Genomic DNA, 17,793 nt, shown 5'->3' with positions numbered 1-17,793 from the left:
AGGAACACGGTGAAAATTAATCTAATCCGCTGTTGGCTCGAAAATTCTACGTAAGAACCTCGGGAAATTATTTATACCGTGAGTTTATTGTAAGAATTCGTCGCTCATTGTTAGCGTCAGCAGATAGGCAATCGAAGATACATTTGTAATTGCTGCATATTCAAAATGTAGCTTCGGTTGCTTGTCTACTTGTGTTGACCGACAAGTTTCACAGTTAACCTACGATTTTTTTTTTTCTTATTATTAAAGGAATCAATTTGTTGAGAAATTTTTTACACATTTCCTCCAATTAACGAGAAATTCATTTGCTTCAGCAAGATAAGCGGTAATCAGGTATGTAAACCATTTTTTAAAAACATAACGAAGTTCAAAACAGATTTCCGAAATAAAAATAATTGTACATAGTTTCACAGGAGTGATTTTTTTTTTTTTTTTGCTGTTGTTTTCATAAGCGATTTTAAGTGTAGATCTATTTGTTTTGGCGAAATAATTTTAACAATTTTTCGAGAATTCTAAAACAATGCATTCAACCAAATTACATCTTCTAATTCGAATATACGATGCGAAGTTTTCGAGTATTGTATAGTCAAGTAATAAAAGAATCCTCGGAATTTTTCAAGACTGTCTTATAACCGCTGCGACGAATTTCTCTTGTAAACAATTTCTGCACTGAAATGGAAAACATAATTCTCATTTTTTCTCTTCTTCACATACGCGTAGGATTCGTTCTTCTGGAAGGGTAAAGATCTTTTCACACACCTGTGTGGCATAATACGCGATTGGTACTTCGGCGTATTTTTCATCTTATTTCTCTCCTTGCTTCCGGTTCTTCTTCTTCTTCTTCTGTTTATTTCTTTCTCGGTCTACTTTACGGCACTGGTCGATATCGCCTACCTGAACAAGTCGTGTGCACCGAGTGTCAGCGGAAGGCTTACTGGGTCAATGTCATCTCGTATTCCCCTGTATTTTGCATTTCGTTAACTGTCTAACTGCACTTTAATCTGTTATTTCTGATTAAAGTAGGTAGGTACGTGTGCCACGCTCCGGTGGTCCGCACGCAGTGGTCACTCTACCGAACGTATAACGTGGGCATCCCACACATGGACACAGAGTCTTGGCCCGATTTGGACCGCGGTAAAAAACTCCGTTGTAATTCAAACGCCGAGCGCAAATTCTTTCGCCCCGCCATCATTTCAGTTCTTTATTCAAATGCGTAATCACACTTCGTTAAACTTAGGAAACCGGAAGCAGTCCGTTCATCGTGTCTGTTAGACAATTACTTTTTTTTGCAGAATAAGAATAATACTACAAAGAAAATGATATTCTTCGCTCAGGTTGCAATCCTGGGACCCAGGCGGTTCATCTCCCAAGCGAATTCTTCACCAATTCTTGCGGGAAGTTCGTTCAAATCCCAAATTTCCTCAAAAACTGGGGTATCAGCGTCGATATAACGGGGATTTTTACGCGTCTCATATTTATGTTTAGTTTTTAAATAAATTTCCATAAAGTTTTTTCATCCTCATCGCATGATGCATTGCTGGAGGCTAACGTTTGTTTCGAGTTGGGCATATCGGGGTGGCTGCAGTACATTCACGCAAATTTTTCACATCCGATTCAGGTTTAATGATCGACAAGGAAACAACCGGTGGATGAGAATTCTGATAATGGTGTATTTAAAAATAAATTTCGGTTCGCGTATACGTTTTGCGAAATTAAACTGGCACGCACGCTCAACATTGAGAGATCTCGAGCACCTGAGAGGTAGATTAGAATCTTGAAGTGTGAAGACTTGACGAGTGAAGCCGGTTTTTGGATTGGCGATGATCGTCGATCGGATTTACGAGCGCCGTGTCGGCAAGTCGTACCAGGTGTTGATCAATCAACTACTTGACGCGTATAAGAATGCGTGTGTAGAAGGTACGCATACCTGCATATCGGACCACCGCAAAGGCATGGCATGACGGCAAAACGAAATATAACGGAACACTAATATTCTACCCGGAAAGTGGCGAAGATGCAAAGCAATGAATAACAGACTGCTGTTAGATACGCGCACTGTCCGCGTGATATACTCGATCATCCTGTTGCACGCGGAATTTCAAATCCTCAAGGATCTACATCGCACTCCTTTGCACACACCGGGTGTCGCGTTTCGATCGGCCAGTAACTGAAATAACGTTCTGGCTTTTGCAGGAAAATTGATTTTCAACATACACGTGATTGCAACGCTCGAAAATTTGCAACAATTTGCACTCGATGATCTTCTGTACAGTAATTTCTCTCAGGCAATGATCCTGGCCAAGTTGAGAGAGAATTTTTGTATAATTTGACTATTATTATGTTCACCTTGTATATTTCCCTCAGGACTGTCGGTCTCTTATGCAATTGCAATTTTTTCCGACTACAATTTTTCCAAACCCGGTAGTAAGTGCATCGCTTGACAGCGTTGCCAATTTTATAAATGGAGGACGAAGGTAGATACACGGAGTTTCCGTTATAGTCGACGAGGCAGCTTTAACAGCGTCTTCTTTGACGCGTTTTCTTTTTGTCTCGTTTTGCCTTACACTGTCAATTTTCGTTTTTTATTGTTCTCTTTCTCCGCCACACGGTTCTACTTTACTTTCTTCGTGCACAAATCATTTTCCTGACGGACTCTGTAATTTAGCAATACGTATGTATATAATATGTATTATACTTACGTACAACGCGTGCGTTGAGCTTTTTCGCAAATGCAACGAAAACGGAATTCCCGATTCGTTTATCCGCAAGTAGTATCACGGTTGCTGTTATACCTGCAGGTAACGGAAACGATGGTTGGTCGCGGATGGGATAAAAAACCGGCTGCTGTAAGCCTCGTATGCACCGGTCAGCAATTTTATTATGTATATAATTTACCCGCTCGCATATAATGGCGAGTTTAATTACTCCCCCGCGTTGATCAGCAGTAATTACGTTACATTCTACTCGCATACTGAATCCATTTATTAATAATACACCATATAACCGTTACGGAAATATCGTCTTGGTATAAGATACCGACAAGTCTCACACCTAACAATCACACTAATTATGAATATATCCACAGAATTCAATCATATATTCGACAATGCTATGATTTCCATTGACTATCCCATTAAATGTATTTTTCATTAACTCAAGAGGGTCCAATCATTGAAAAGAAAATTCAAACGGTCGGACGTATCATCAAAAAAAAAAAAGAAAGAGTTTCAAATTAATATAGGGACAGCAAAAAATTGCTCGTTTTATTTGAAAATATAATTATTCACCCAATGCATGTATCACGTGACCATTGAAAGGCACTTCAGAGTGATATGCGTGAATCGTGATATGCGTACCATATTCCTTTCCATTGTTGGGTTAGTTTCTTTGATTTACCTTTCGCCGCGTTATACGTATCGCGGTAATTTGAGGGAATGATGAAGTTCGAGATTAATGATATAATTATCCGTTACTGTAGCGTCGTGGTTCAGTCTGTTACGGACCATAGATAAAATTAATGGCGAACGCCCGCCAAGCTAAGCTAAGCGGAACACAAGTTCTCTGCATTTCCTGCAAACATCTAGCCACCTGCATTTTCCGCATGGCGTTCTGTGGACCTTGACCGTCGCCAAAAACGTCCCAAGTTCTTGCTGGATTTCTTTTCAGGTACATAAATTAGATGCGCTACGAGAAAACTTGTGAAATAATCGTCGACCTCTGAGTGCCTGAATCCCGAATTGAAATTGGCACGAGATTCAATATCATGTAAAGTATGTTAAACTCACTAAAGTATTCTCAGAATGGTCTTTTATCGTTCCACGGTTCTCCTCAAGCATTTCGAAACCGATATTTTGCGGTCCAGTTACTCTGCACGAAACGTCTTCGCGGGTTTAAACGAGGTGAAAGTAAATAATCTTGAGATAGCGATAAATATTCTTCGAGAGGAGTCGATGAGCGGCTTAGCATGAAAACGCAATTAATGAAGCAAGTGACTACCGGTTATTAATAACCTGCAGGTAGTGTAATTTCTGTTCTCTCACATGCCGCTTCGCTTCGCAGCGTATCATCCTGAAACCGAAGAGGGATCCTTAATTCTCTGAACCTGCAGCTGAGGGTTTCAAATTCGAGAACTTGGTACACGATACATGAAGTTATGACCAATGTGTGTCAACCGTGAAACGTCGGACGAAGCTGTCGCTTGTACGAACGATAAGACGGGCACTCACTGATCCAGAGACCAGGCGTCAATTAGGCGTCATCCTTCGGCTTAAATCAGTGCACAAGAACAGCAGCAGTGCGATTTATACACACCGTTTTTGGGGCATCGGGTTATAAGCATAACGGATTAATGCCGGCCGCTAATGCTAATGGGTTTTGGGCCAGTAATAGCCTGCAGTTCGGGTGTTAAAACGAGGATATCATACTCTGCTTGTTTATGCTAATTCGTCGGGATCGCCGTTCGAATAACGAATGAGGGTTGCGTGACTGTCTGCACTTCTTCGACGTGTCTGTACCTCTTTAATATAATGGACTTTGTGTCATATCGGGCGTTTGTCTTCGGCGGGTACATGATCAGAAACGCGCCGAACCAACAATGGGGGCTCATGACCTCGTCGGGTTTCTCTTCGACATCTACGGTGCTATAAAAGCAAAATTTCGAACGAAAGATCGATCAGTCGTCTCGGAGCTTTTACTGTCCCTTCGGCGTCAATTTCCGCTCAGATATTCGCGATGCGGTTCGCCATCGCGCTCTTCTGCCTCGAATTGACAGCGCGCTGCAGCCTCGGAACTTTAGAGCACGGAAAGACCGCCCCCCAGGAACCAGTGCTGATAAATTTTCGTCGAGTGGCAAACACCTCGCGAGAAAACGCCCCCGTTTATCTTCCCCCCAAACCAGTGGGCGACCCTTTGCTCCCGGAAGTCGTCGATAATCGGGCTTTGGCCACGCCACCGGTCATTATCGACAGTGTGACCAGCATCGATTTGAGCACGACTTGGCCAACGACGAGAACCGATCTTCAGACACCACGGAAAGACGTTGCCAGAGAAGGGCGCTACTTTTTGCATCCTTACGCTGGTAGGATCGGTCAGAGATCGAACTTTAAGAGTACCCTGAAGCTCGGCGCTGGCGCAAGGATTTCGGAGGCGATAAAGGTGAACGACATGTCCTGCCACTATTCGGGCCAGGACTTGTACTTTCGGGCGTCTTTGACCGCACTCAAGGATACCGATCATCCTCTGATAGACGCTATCAGTAACGATGTCTGCAAGATCGTTAAGGTCAAGGGTGAATATCGGCTCAGGTTTGAGAAGGAGAATTTCTGGAACTGTGGCGTAACCGACTGCTCGACCGATTTGGGAACCTTCTTTTGCTTGACCGTTCGCTTTCCAACGATCTCTGGGCTCAGGTTGAAGGACGACACTACGATCACCCTCCAGTGCAAGACTCAGGATAAAACCGCCTCGCACACAACGCAGATCAACGTCAAGACCTTGAACACGTGAGCGTCAATCCTCTTTGTCCGAAAGCCTGTACCTTGAATTCCAGTCACCAATTGAACTGTTGAATACTTGTTCATTCCAGAGCTGCGAGAATGGCGCCGAGAGTTGCTGCCGGGGGTCTGAAGAATGCATTCCAGACCGACATCGGTTTGTTTCGGAAATCCTACAACTCCGAGAACGTTTTCGACGTCAAGATACTGCCTGGTGGAACTGTGGTTCTTGGGGAAGAAATCCTGCTGCGAGCTTTGGTCAGGGATGGTGACGGTAGGTCAATGTATCCGTCACTTGTGTGCATTCCGTGATCGAAGACGGGTTAATTAACACTTGATGAAATAATTTCAGGGTGGAAATACTCGAGGATCGGCGAGGTTAGCGTTCAGTACATCGAGGCGCGTCAGCAGCAGAGAGTGATGAACAGTTTGTGGATCCTGGATGCTGAGGGTTGCCGCAATCCTGAGATTCCCGAAATATCACCGAGCGGTCAGTACAGGGTGGCACCGCTCGAGAGCTACCTGGTCTTTCAGGCATTCATGTTCGAGAACATGAAAGAGACCGACGAAATGGTAGTCAGCGTCAAGGTGATGGGATGTCTTGAGGGCGAGGACTGCAGTCTCAACTGTCCGAAGGAGCATACAAGACGAGCAAGGAGTCCGACTGGCCTCGACACGGACGCCAAAGCCAATGTCACTGACTGGCAGAGTGACATTGCTTTCAAGGTAGTCAAAAGAGCACCGGAAAACGATTCGAGAACTTATAGACCGGACGATGCTCAGCTGATCGTACCCTACGTCTTGACCATCTTCGTTCTTGTGATCAGCGTTGGCTTGCTCTGTGTTGTCAAGACGTTGCTGAAGCAGAGATCGGTGACAAGGAAATAAGTATCATTTTTACCGCAAATTGTGGTAGCAGACTGAGTTATGGACACTTTTGTAGAAAATTCTGATAAAATGCATTCGCAATCGCACTGAGGCTGTATTTTCATCTTTCTAGTATAGGTTGAAGTACAGATGATGATGGGAATTCACTCGCTGCGACATAAGATCCCCGCTTTAATTTAATTGACTAACCGTAAATGAGAATGACTATTTTTATTCTTGGTGCTAATTGTTTGTGAATTGTGGATACATGTAACAAAAAATTGTCAACATAATTAATAACATTGCATTAAGTATTGAATTGTTCGATTCCTTTTAGTTTTTTGAGTTACGTTTTTCTCGCCCTTTTTCCCTATCCGAATTTTTGTTTTATTTTCGTTGCACGAACATTTTATCGTACGTTCATTGCAACGATTATTCGATTGCATTCCAGGCATCCAATTCTTCACAGAGCTTAATACCGAGGCCAAACAAGCACGCGGCCTTTAATACGTCAATTACGAACTTGTCTCTTCTTAGTTGATTATAAACGCAAATCGAGGTGCAGGTACAGAGATCATCGAAGTAGCTGAAGCCCTTGTTCAGCAAATAATCGTCCAATCTTTCTTGTCGCATCTGAGCCTTTTTTGCCGCTCGTTCTGAATTTAAACTTATTGTTAAATGTCAATCTTTCATCAAATCGAAAGCTCCCAAGCTCGGATGGAAATGAAAGGCTTACCTCTAGCCATGGCCATGGGACAAGTCGGAGGACATGGATCGTGTGAATTTGGATCCCACTGAGCACCCTGAGCTGCTGCGGAAGGCGAAGCTCGGTCTCTGGAAGACATTTCGCTGTTTTTTGACGACCGTTCAGATACTTGAGGAATCTGTTGAACGGGGCTACGGTTCTCCTGACTCCTCGAATCCGGCTTGGTGCTACTTTTGGTGCTCCGTGAGTCTGTTTCCTGGACTGCAGTGACCCCGACGATTGGCACTGACTTATCGCTACTCTTGGTGCTCTGTGAGTCTGTTTTCTGGACTGCGGCGACTCCCGCGATTTGCACTGATTTCTGACTCTGCGACGGACTTCGGCGATTGTTTATTATTCCTTTTACCGCATCTTTTTGAGCTCCATCAAGATGTGGTTCTGAAGTAAGGTAGAGTGTTATACTGAACGAAGTACCTAGCTTTGAAACACGTACTTTCTGCCTCCTCGGCGTTCACGGAACTGGAGGCTGCGCTAGCTTGAGCTCTTAACTTCGGACAAGAATTTTGGCAGCTCTGCATTTAAAAGCTTGTATGGTTTTCAGTTGGAATTTGTGTCACACGTATGCTGGCATTCATAGCGTTGAAATATGATGTTATTTTTCCATCCTGGTCCGTTCGATATTTTTCTTCTTCATCACTTAGCAATTTAGTGCGATGGGCACATTTGGCGAAGCCTATTTAGAGCAGCTTCAATATTTCCAAGAATTTTGATACGCAAGATGGTCAATATATCAAACGGGTGTGTATAATGTACATTTTTACGGGGAACAAAACATGTTTGAAAATTGAGCGACAGATTTAAATCGATTTTTTCAACTGCTACGATCTTCATAGTATTTAGCAATAGTGCAGTAATCTGATGAAACGGTTATCATGTGTCAGAACAGCCAATTATTTAGTTTTTTCACTCCTTCGCCCGCAGAACTCAGGAGCCTTTCTTGCGATGAAGATGAACAGGATGACAAAGAATGCATCTGCGGTCCGAACCCGTGCGGATTCGACTCCAAGAGCAGTAAGGACTCCAGTCTGGACAGCGACGACGAGGTCGAAGTGGTGAACGTTTCACTCTGGGAAAGCATACTGCGACAATCAGAAGAGAAAACTGCACCTTACAGGGAGTGGATTAAGGAGAGAAATGCTTCGGAACCAGCAGGCAAGCCGCAGGATAGTCCTGCCGATTTTCTCGACCAGAAAATATTTCCTCTTCTGCTTCCGGCGATGAGAACGATGCTGATGCAAGCTCAGGAGTGGGACGCTCTTTGTGTGAGTCAAGGGCTGAGGTTTGACTTTCTTTTTTTCAACTACAATGCAGATGCTTATTTGTGTTTATTGCACAAGAAATGCGATGATTTTTGCTTTGAATTTCAGATTCAAAAATGTCGATTCAACGGACTTGACTTTCTCGCTGAAATTTTGTGGAACAGTAATCCTCGTCATCCTAGAAGATTGCAGAATTGGTTGGAGGTTTTCAGTATTCCACCCTTTAGACTCTGGTTAAAGTCAAAGTTAGTGACGACGTAATAATGGCGTGATCATTGCTTCATTTTACAAACCACCTAACAACATGAATTACAATTTAACTGTACTACGGAAAGAATTGGGAACCCAGTTGTGCTGGAAACCAGCCAGTAGGGTTGGGGGTAAGATAGGGCCAGCGTTTCGTGTTTGACGGTATTTTACACGGTAAAACTTATTGAAATACCTAAGAAAAATCTGTTCAATGGTTCATCAAAAAATCAAATTTAAATTTACTGTTTCACATTCAAATTTGCTATAGAACTTAAATATACCATGGTTACTACGTACACAGTATGTCATTGGACATCAGATACTCGATTCGTGATCAGGTTTGAAATGTATATATGTATAATGAACAGTCCAAGGCCGATTTTCCCGAAATCTTGGCTGTGGACACAAGAAGATGGTGCTCTGATTATTCAAAAATGGGTCCGGGGTTGGCTGGTGAGAAAACAGGAAGATGTGCAAGAAATGCGTCTATTTTGGAAGGTACTGCCAGCCATGGGAAATTTCGTTTACAAAAACTTGGAAAACCAGATTTTTCAGCAATTCTGAGAAAGGAAAAAGATAATTATGATTTTTTTCCGGTGTTTTCTGTCGGAATAATTATTTAAGAGAAGATCATCATCGTTTAAACATATTCAAAAGCGTAACCGCTTTTGTAAAATCTCTGACCAACTTTAAAACAGTGTCTTAGGACTTTCTCGGAGAGATTCTGGTTTCAGAAAAATATTACCAGGAGAGTTTCCAAATTTTTAGGCATTTTAAAATTTACATTTATGGGCTGAGTTAAAATTCGAATTTAATTGCTATTAATTATTTGCAGGCAATTATTGCAGAGACTGAACAACAAGCGGCAGATTTGGGCATAAGTTGTAAGTTGTCTATTGATTTTTTTGGTAACGTTTGAAATTTTCGTTTAACACGCAGTTGACTGTAATATCATTATTAGATTCGGAACTTTTGGAAAAACGAAAGCGCGAGAGAAACGCTGAACCTTGTCAACGTTACAGATCACAATGGCACCAAAAAATTACAAAATAATACTGTCGCAATTCGTTGTGAAGTAATATCGTGTACAATGCATTTAAATTAATATATTTTAACCGAAGAAATACGCACGAGCAATAAAAAACTTCATACTCGCACGTTAGTCGAGCGTTTATTTACAACTAGTGACTTAATAACAAACAAAATTTTCACAATCTAAGCTACTGTTTTACATTTTCATAGAGCCGTGGCGAGCATGTTGGCCCAATGTCTATAGTCATGTTGACTGTTGGAGTTTCTCCCTCTTCAGCGACCCTTGCAAACTTATTAGTAGAGGTTGTGTGTTGAATTTCAAGCTTCAGTTCTTCTGTTATTGGAGTTCCTTTAGCTTTCATTTTGCGGATTAGCATCTCTTTGTAGAGTGGTGGATAGTCACATGTCCGTGCCAAAATTGACATCGTTCTAGGTTTTTCAATCTTACAGTACGCGGCCTCCTGATCTTTGGGAATCAATTGGTAGTCTGATTTGTAAGATGCCGCTCTTATGAGAACAGGTCTGTCAAATTTAACTCCACGAAACGTTCGTTCCACCAAGACGCTGACCTTGCGAGGTTCCTGTGCAAGTAAGAGAGGTCAAAAATGATCTGTAAAAACTTAAGTCTGTCCAAAAAATATTGTGCTGATAGGATTAAGTCAAGTTGGTTCATAGTTTTCAGTCATTGCTTACCTCGTAGGGCAGTGCTTCGACTTTGAGAATTTTTATGAAAGAGGGCTCAGGGTATCTTTCAAACATTTGTCTGGCAACGATACGTCCAATGCCACCGTTCTTCAAATTTCCAACAATCTCCCATAGCGATTTACCTTTGAAATCTGTTGTTCTACCAATATATTTTATCGGCATTGTGAAAGAATTGATTTATCGTAAACTCAGAAGATGTTCGTAGATTATTAAATAAGTGCAATTTTTTCAGACCCACATAGACTCTCGAGCGTTATTCTACCAATGAGAACTTAAAATGAAATTACGACAGTCGATTTTCAAAGTTCCAATGCAATCTTTAGGTTATGTCGCTCTCAATACTAAATACACATTACACCGTGAACACCATCTTTTCACACGCTGCGTTTTTTCTCATCTAGATTTTGTAACTCCCTCTGATCCGAAACGGCTTTTTGGAACTAACTTTCGAGGTGTATCGTCGGTAAGCGATCAATGCTCTGCCGTATTTAGCATCCGGAAAGCAGCGATTGATACAGAACACATTTATAGTGATCCCCAGGTCTCCCGGCTTCTCTGTGCGCTCGGTAAAAGTAGTTCATCGAATCGCCACCCCTTGTCAGTGGCACTACCTCTCGGTATCCATTAGCATGTTCCGAAGCCAAGCATGAGAAAATTATGCGGGTTGCGTATAGTAAGGTTATTTTTAAGTTTCGGAAACGCAATAAAAATTTGGTAGACAAGACTGGAATATAAAATATTTGCATAAGACAGTCGATATTATCTGTATTTTCCTAACATAATAAAATACACGTATTACGATTCTTCACTAAATTGAATAGTGGGTTCTGTAAAGGGATGCAACTCATCGCAAAACAATTCTTCTGGTAAAGGTTCGTCCGCTGTGGGTAAATAAGTTGGAAAACTTGGTGATTCTTTCAGCCTCCTCAGCGGCAAAATTGTGTCATATATGGAAACGAATGAGTTTGTTTCACCGGGAATAGAAATACCATGAATCCATAATACGTTATATTTTGTATTGATTCGAAGGATCTGTGGATAAATAAAACAGTTAATTTTGTATTTCGAATGTCATTACAGAGACGGCTGAAAAAAACTATTCAGAATTCAATGACGATCATACCTTGGCACCCTTGTGTATCCGCATACGATTACCCATGTGACCCGGCATTTTCGTTCCGGGCCATACGCGACCCTTTTCACCACCACCACCAATATTTCCAGGTCTTCTATGGGTTTTTGTCACACCATGCGAGGCTGGACCACCTTTGAATCCCCACCGTTTGCATACTCCTTGAAAACCACGGTCGATACTGCCCAAACGTGAAAATAAAGAAACAAGTTATTTCGCTACTAATTTTAAAACACTTATTATAATGAAGAGTGAGGGTCTGAAGATTTAATGAATGAAGAAAACCTAAAATTAAAGACAAAGTAGTCATTATATATTGCAATACTTAGAACAGATAAATCACGAACATGAAAAACTATATTTGTTATTCAAAATACTGAGTTTGGATAAAAAAAAAATGCAGATGCTTTCAATTCTGATTTACGTTTAGTCGAATCTGAAATGGATAAAGCGATAAAAACACCTACGTCTTGCCTCTGATATCAACAATTTGTCCGGGCTTGTAATGTGCAGCAACGAGTGGTGTACCAGGTGCTAGCGCTGCTTCGGGTGAGACGCGGAACCTAGTTAATACACGCTTAGGCATAACGCCGGAGTCAGTAAAGAGGCCGCAATATTCCTTGGTGAACTGTAAACGTAATGAATGAAAAATGTTTTGTTATCGGCACCTAAAAGATGTTTACATTTTTCATAAAATGTGTGAAACAGATACAGCAATAATTCTTACCTTTTGAGGGTCACAGCTGTCGGAACCAACCACAAGGCAACCTAATCTTTCCTGCCTAGGGTTATTTTTGTGCTTACGCTTGAACAGTATTGGCTTGTAGTCTTCTGGCGGTATGTATCGTACCACATGATTATCCAGCACCTGGAGAATAATCAGATTGTCAAGGGTTCAATAATTATGTCATTTTAAAAATTTTATGTCAACAACAAAATACTTTGCACAATTCGATTCTGAAGTATAGAATTGGAATATTTCTGCTACATATTATAACTCTAGTTTTCATTAGTGCCTAATTAAACAATTACTTTCAAAATGATGAAGTATGGAGGATGTACAAGATACAAGATACAATAAAACAAGTTTAACAATGAAAGATTTCTATCCTATTGGGTCATGAAGTGCTCGAGTATGTTTCCTTTTACTTACTAACAACTTACAAATCATGGTGTTAATGAACTCTAGTAAAAAGTACTGATTGGAAAATAAGTTCACTCCATGGAAACTGAGCTTTAAGAGAAACTACATAGTAAGATGCAGAATCTTCATAAATTTTCTTTGGATTTTTTTTCTTTTTGTTCACCAGACCTGTAACAATTGTGTAGTGTTGAAGATAACTTCTTACTTAAGCAGCATACACTCTACCTGTAAAAGAGTGGTGAAAACTCTTTTTCCATTTTTCAGCCACAGTGGATAGATTCCAATTTTTTTAGCAATGACACCAGTGCGTCGATAGGATGGTTGCCATTCTGCTTTAGGTTCAATTGGCTCAACTTTGAGAGGCGATGTACGTAAGGACCCAGCGATACCCAGACTGAGTTCAGAGTTACTATATTTGGTATCAACGACTTCTTTGATGAACCGGGCATTGTCGGCGGTAAGGTTTTCATTGTATTGCTATTGAACAAGATTCAATCAAATGATGAATTTGATGAGAATATGCAGAAGAGAGAAAATAAAGATAACGACTCGTCTTGGGATACAGTATTACGTCCTGCGTAACTATTCTAGCAGGATCACTTATTACTAGGTAGAGATGCGATACTTGCCACGCGAGTTTGTTTTGTCAACCATATAGGATTGCGTTTCCTTGGCCAATAGTTTAAATGTTTTCTGCCTCTTGAAGGTACTGTGATGGCTTCAACCCTGGGAGAAAATGATAATGTTTGAAACTTTGCGGTTAACCGGGCACTACGTAACCTATAAATCGTAGTCGCACCAGTAATTCGTACGCAACTTACCTAGGGTGGAGAAATTTGCAGGATATTTGCAGGTTGGCAAATGACTTGAGCAGCCCAGCCATGCCTGATGATGGTATACTAATGCTGCAGACCTTATACTCTGTTTCCGTGTTTTTTACGGCACTTCAATTTACGGCTAATACATTTTACTCAATGCTTAAAATTGAACCTAACCTAAGCTCATTCGGTTTGCCTCGAATCTTGAATGTGAAGTTGAGTGTGTGTAGTTGAGCATGCATGAATGCTTTTTCTCTCGGATTTCTACGCCTGCGTACGAGAATTGTACGCACTTATAGGAAATGGAGTTGGTGTCCGATTGAGCTGCGTTAACGCCTGGTGGTCCGCAACCAAACATTCACTACCGTTTGCGTAATTGTCTTGACCAGGCGAAATTTTCAAAGAGTTAACCGACTAGAATTTACATTTATTGGGCGAAAACGTTAAGGAAGAAGAATATAGTAAGTCAACGAAATTGAGTGGGTCAATGCTTTATCATGAGTTTGATCGATAATTGAATATCCAAGGGAATTTCATGCCAGTACTACAAGTAAAATTAATACAATATTGATAACCATAGATGAATAGAACAATGTAATCTTGAGGACCCATACGGGATATTGGGTTGATAAATGATCAACGATTCTTCTTTATAGTGGTGTGCTTCAAAAAACGTGTAAAAATAGCAAGTAAGGACTGCCAGAAGAATAATTAGTCAAATGTTCCATTTTAGGGTTGAAAAATCAAAAAACCTCTCTCTGGAGTTATAGGAGTTTCGTAGTACTACAGGTATCTTTATGGGAACCAGTATACTTTGAAACGCCATTAGGTAAAACTGGTTCTCTTAATTCAAATGAAAAACTATAGCTTCCACAGTTTCATAAAATTTTAATGATAATGGCTGAATTAGTTCAATGATGTATTGTTGAGTTCTTCATTGATAGGAATAAGCAGATGATTATGAGTTATTTAATGTCGCGATGTGGATTGTCTTTTCATTTTCTCTCATGAGAATTGAAACACCAAAATAATTCACAAGTATGTTATCGTGAATTAACCGCACACCATTGATGCCGGGCCAAATGAGTTAAATGAAGAACTGCTAATGTTTACGATGACACATCATTTTTTAATTATAATATAGCTTTATACATGGAAATATCTGTAAGGAATTATTCTCAATTGTTTCAACAAACGCGACTGTAATGAAACAGTAATTCTTATTATGTTTCGAAGTAGATACCCTTGAACTTAAAGTGCATTTACAATAAGTTAATTCTATGAAGTAACTCTTATAGTAATATAAGTTTTCATTTCAAAGAACTCAATATTCATGATAAATATTGCGTTTCAATTGGGCAAATAAGAACGTGATATATATCGTAATAGGTGCAAGATAGATTGGCCGAACGTGAGAGAGTGAGAGAGACAGAGGTAAAAAGAGAAATATAGGAAACGAGCGAGAGGGAGAGTGAACGGTAAAGGATCTCGTGACGCGTGCATCGATGTCCACCGCTCCCAAGGGAAATCCACTTCATGATGGGAATCCCATTATTTCCCGAACGATATAAAAGTAGGTAGTGGACGATGTGTCCAGTCCAGTAGCGTCCCATTTCTTCCCTGTTCCGTGACCGGGGGTTTGGGAGGCTCGTCCACCTCAGTCCCGACTTCGGGGTGACGGGCCGAGTCCAACTGTCAGGGAAGCGAGTCTTTTCGCTCTTCCATGAACCCATAATTTACTGCAGGATCATCTCAAGCTTAGCGTATGGTTCTCACACTGTACTGTACGCTCCCCAACTGCAACGACTCGTCCGGAAAAAGTTGAGCCATTCATTTCCACTCAAGATATAGAAGGGGATAGTCTTTCAAGTTCACATAGTTCGAGGTTTGGGAATTGCTCAGTTCTCCGTGTACGCGCGGTTTCGCCTGCACGGATTTCCTCCACTTCCCGAACTTGTTGCTGGTACGATGCCAGGAACGAGGATCTAAAAGACGTCAACAACCAGGGTGAAGACGCGTCTCCAATTTCCTTATCCGGGTACTTGACGACATCTTCGAATTGGCATTACGTCTCTGTTCACTGTGCTCAAAAAGGTCTCATTGCGTAGTTCATTGGACTCGTTATCACTAATCAACTTATCGTATGTGTCCGGAATAGAATTGCTATTCCACTTCCTTTTCTGGATTGCTAGACGCCGATCCTAGTCAGCTCCAACTACATGATAATACGAATTCTAACGACCTGTTTGACAGATGTGTTAGATTCAGCCTATCGTTGATAGTACCAGCTCTAGAATTTTTTTTCATCAAGCTTTGAATCCGTTTCAAATTAATCCTTCCTGGCAACTATGAAGCAGTGATGGAGTATCTCGAACAGCGCATCATAAATTAAAGTTAGTTTTCGAAATGCAACCGCAATAGATACAATCAATTTTTGGGAAGTTTCTCATTACCGTTTGTTTCCGGTATCGTTTTTCGATGCACAAGTTTACAAAGAGCCCGAGGACTCGTGAGGAGGTGCGGATGTATCGTAAACGGTTTGGTAGGTGTGTGCACAGAATGCGTCCATAAAACAAATATGTGGAAGGTTGCTGGTGTGGAGGGGTCAGGCGGGGTTTGAAGAGGCTAGAGGGCGGACGAAGGTGACTAGATGGAGAAGGTGGGGAGGGGAGGATTCTGTGTTGTCGGGGTAATTGATTTCTTTGAGACGTTCGCGAGAGAGGACATTGTAGATGCCAGAGTGCGTGTGGAGGAGTTGTGGGTCTGGTGTGGGGGATGGGGGGCTATCTCCAGGGGATGGTGACCAGGATGATGGCGGAGGCGAAGCCCAAGAGGAGGATTCTGTATCCTTCGGATCAATGGACACCGCTGCGCCGGACACACTTCAACCTCCCCTTGCCTCGCCTCCCACACACGTACCCCCCGTCTTCCGAGGATGACCAATAACAAACACCGGCGTTTCTCTCTAATGGAGTTTTTACCTATAAAAAATTCATTCTCTCTCTACTTTTTCGTACGAGCCACCCAACTGCCGGACTCTGTACCACTCTGGATCAACCGAGCTTTTCCTAGGCTACTCCCTGCCGAAGAATTTCCCTTGGAGCCTCGGGGACGTCGAGATTCGGTCAAAAGAACCCCGCTGTCCAATGCACTGGACTCAAACTGCAGAGTGACTCTTTTTTACTCTCTCTGTTTTGGTAGTCAGCTTATAAATTTTTTCAATTAGGTATTCTGACCATCATTATTCATCCAGAGAGATGCTATTCCGCTGCTGAGAAATATCTTTGCGTCGAGAAAGAAGGATCTTAATGTTGGTTAGCGACTTTGCCAAAGCGCACGTATAAGACAACGCCTTGTATACTTCCCAAATACTAAATCAGAGAATGACATTTTTATGTTCAGGCTTCGGTGCTTTGTTATATTCAACTGGGCGACATGGCGATACCGTAAATCTTCTCAGAAAACGGTATCTCTGCCGGAACACTGGCTATGGTGTTGCCACTGCAGAACCACAGCTTCTGCAAGAGTTGCTCAAAGTTTCATGCAATCTGTAGAGTTTCATATTGAAGGTACGGTGAATCGTTACGAGTAAAAAAATTATAACTCATCATGGTTTCACCTGCAGTTTCAAGGGGAGAACGCCACTGGTAGGTATTTGTTAGGTACAGTGATCTGGAGATTAGAAATCGCTGATGCTGTGAAATGCGTGAAAATTACTCCCAAGAGATAGTGTCGTTTATTTCACGTCCGAACAACTGGCTGGTCGATGTGACCACTATGATAAGTGCAACAACGAAACAACCACTCAGTTGAATGAAATAAAAGAACACGCATCGGACTCACGCACTTCCCAGCGATGGACAGTCGGATGAATTGGCGATGAGAATTGAATGGCCTCCAGCTGCTCACTTTCATTCTCAGCGTACCGTCGACAAAAGCTTCTATGTCCTCTAAACCGCATTTACATCTTTGATTTTGGAACACCAGGATGGTTGATGTCAATAAGCTTGTCCCTTAAAAGTTCATTACACAATCACTAGGTAATTGTTCGTTGTTTCCAGATCAACAGGACATGAGGACATCTGAGAATGACAGTTTTGCATTTCAGTATTGAGTGATGCTGCCGTGTTCAGTTATCATGTGATACCTGTCATATGACGAAGGTGGAAAATAGAGTTGAAATAATTGTCGGGTGTCATGCAGTCTGTTCGATTTACCGAACTGATAAACTGACAGTGTTGAACGATCCCCTCGCGATCGTATTATTCGTGAATAACGAAACACCCTATTCGGTATCCTATCCTCTTGAGTGAAACACTGCAAGGAGGT

At 41.6% G+C, this 17,793-nt stretch overlaps 4 protein-coding genes across 4 annotated transcripts; 2 read left to right on the top strand and 2 right to left on the bottom strand.

Annotated features, from left to right (window-relative positions):
• Positions 1 to 4,701: 4,701 nt before the first annotated feature.
• Positions 4,702 to 6,594, top strand: LOC124211295 (uncharacterized). Its single transcript, XM_046610203.2, has 3 exons — positions 4,702 to 5,501; positions 5,585 to 5,766; positions 5,845 to 6,594. Exons 1-3 carry the CDS (start codon positions 4,732 to 4,734, stop codon positions 6,378 to 6,380), a joined length of 1,488 nt encoding a protein of 495 aa, XP_046466159.1. The 5' UTR covers positions 4,702 to 4,731; the 3' UTR covers positions 6,381 to 6,594.
• Positions 6,595 to 7,997: 1,403 nt separating this feature from the next.
• LOC124212288 (IQ domain-containing protein K) lies at positions 7,998 to 9,197 on the top strand. The gene is made up of 3 exons (XM_046612179.2): positions 7,998 to 8,387; positions 8,493 to 8,629; positions 9,002 to 9,197. The coding sequence occupies exons 1-3, from the start codon at positions 7,998 to 8,000 to the stop codon at positions 9,195 to 9,197; spliced, it is 723 nt and encodes a 240-aa protein (XP_046468135.1).
• A 573-nt stretch (positions 9,198 to 9,770) lies between these two features.
• On the bottom strand, positions 9,771 to 10,937 carry mRpS34 (mitochondrial ribosomal protein S34). The gene is made up of 2 exons (XM_046611208.2): positions 10,359 to 10,937; positions 9,771 to 10,246 (listed from the first exon to the last, which is right to left on the bottom strand). The coding sequence occupies exons 1-2, from the start codon at positions 10,530 to 10,532 to the stop codon at positions 9,854 to 9,856; spliced, it is 567 nt and encodes a 188-aa protein (XP_046467164.1). The 5' UTR covers positions 10,533 to 10,937; the 3' UTR covers positions 9,771 to 9,853.
• Positions 10,938 to 11,107: 170 nt separating this feature from the next.
• mRpL3 (mitochondrial ribosomal protein L3) lies at positions 11,108 to 13,688 on the bottom strand. Its single transcript, XM_046611206.1, has 7 exons — positions 13,468 to 13,688; positions 13,276 to 13,372; positions 12,872 to 13,123; positions 12,230 to 12,370; positions 11,970 to 12,130; positions 11,494 to 11,683; positions 11,108 to 11,402 (listed from the first exon to the last, which is right to left on the bottom strand). The coding sequence occupies exons 1-7, from the start codon at positions 13,527 to 13,529 to the stop codon at positions 11,166 to 11,168; spliced, it is 1,140 nt and encodes a 379-aa protein (XP_046467162.1). The 5' UTR covers positions 13,530 to 13,688; the 3' UTR covers positions 11,108 to 11,165.
• Between the last annotated feature and the right edge of the window lie 4,105 nt (positions 13,689 to 17,793).

Source organism: Neodiprion pinetum, chromosome 2, assembly GCF_021155775.2.
Source record: "Neodiprion pinetum isolate iyNeoPine1 chromosome 2, iyNeoPine1.2, whole genome shotgun sequence".
In the NCBI taxonomy this organism is placed as follows: domain Eukaryota; kingdom Metazoa; phylum Arthropoda; class Insecta; order Hymenoptera; family Diprionidae; genus Neodiprion; species Neodiprion pinetum.
This window is presented reverse-complemented; position numbering and strand designations above follow the sequence as displayed.

Coding starts and splice junctions, on each gene's coding strand:
- LOC124211295 (XM_046610203.2), top strand. CDS start 4,732: ATGCGGTTCGCCATCGCGCTCTTCTGCCTCGAATTGACAGCGCGCTGC. Junction 5,502..5,584: donor AACGTCAAGACCTTGAACAC/GTGAGCGTCAAT, acceptor TGTTCATTCCAG/AGCTGCGAGAATGGCGCCGA. Junction 5,767..5,844: donor TTTGGTCAGGGATGGTGACG/GTAGGTCAATGT, acceptor AAATAATTTCAG/GGTGGAAATACTCGAGGATC.
- LOC124212288 (XM_046612179.2), top strand. CDS start 7,998: ATGTGTCAGAACAGCCAATTATTTAGTTTTTTCACTCCTTCGCCCGCA. Junction 8,388..8,492: donor AGGAGTGGGACGCTCTTTGT/GTGAGTCAAGGG, acceptor TTTGAATTTCAG/ATTCAAAAATGTCGATTCAA. Junction 8,630..9,001: donor AGACTCTGGTTAAAGTCAAA/GTTAGTGACGAC, acceptor TATAATGAACAG/TCCAAGGCCGATTTTCCCGA.
- mRpS34 (XM_046611208.2), bottom strand. CDS start 10,532: ATGCCGATAAAATATATTGGTAGAACAACAGATTTCAAAGGTAAATCG. Junction 10,247..10,358: donor TCGAAGCACTGCCCTACGAG/GTAAGCAATGAC, acceptor TTACTTGCACAG/GAACCTCGCAAGGTCAGCGT.
- mRpL3 (XM_046611206.1), bottom strand. CDS start 13,529: ATGGCTGGGCTGCTCAAGTCATTTGCCAACCTGCAAATATCCTGCAAA. Junction 13,124..13,275: donor TGACAAAACAAACTCGCGTG/GCAAGTATCGCA, acceptor CTTGTTCAATAG/CAATACAATGAAAACCTTAC. Junction 12,371..12,871: donor TTTTCACCACTCTTTTACAG/GTAGAGTGTATG, acceptor ATTATTCTCCAG/GTGCTGGATAATCATGTGGT.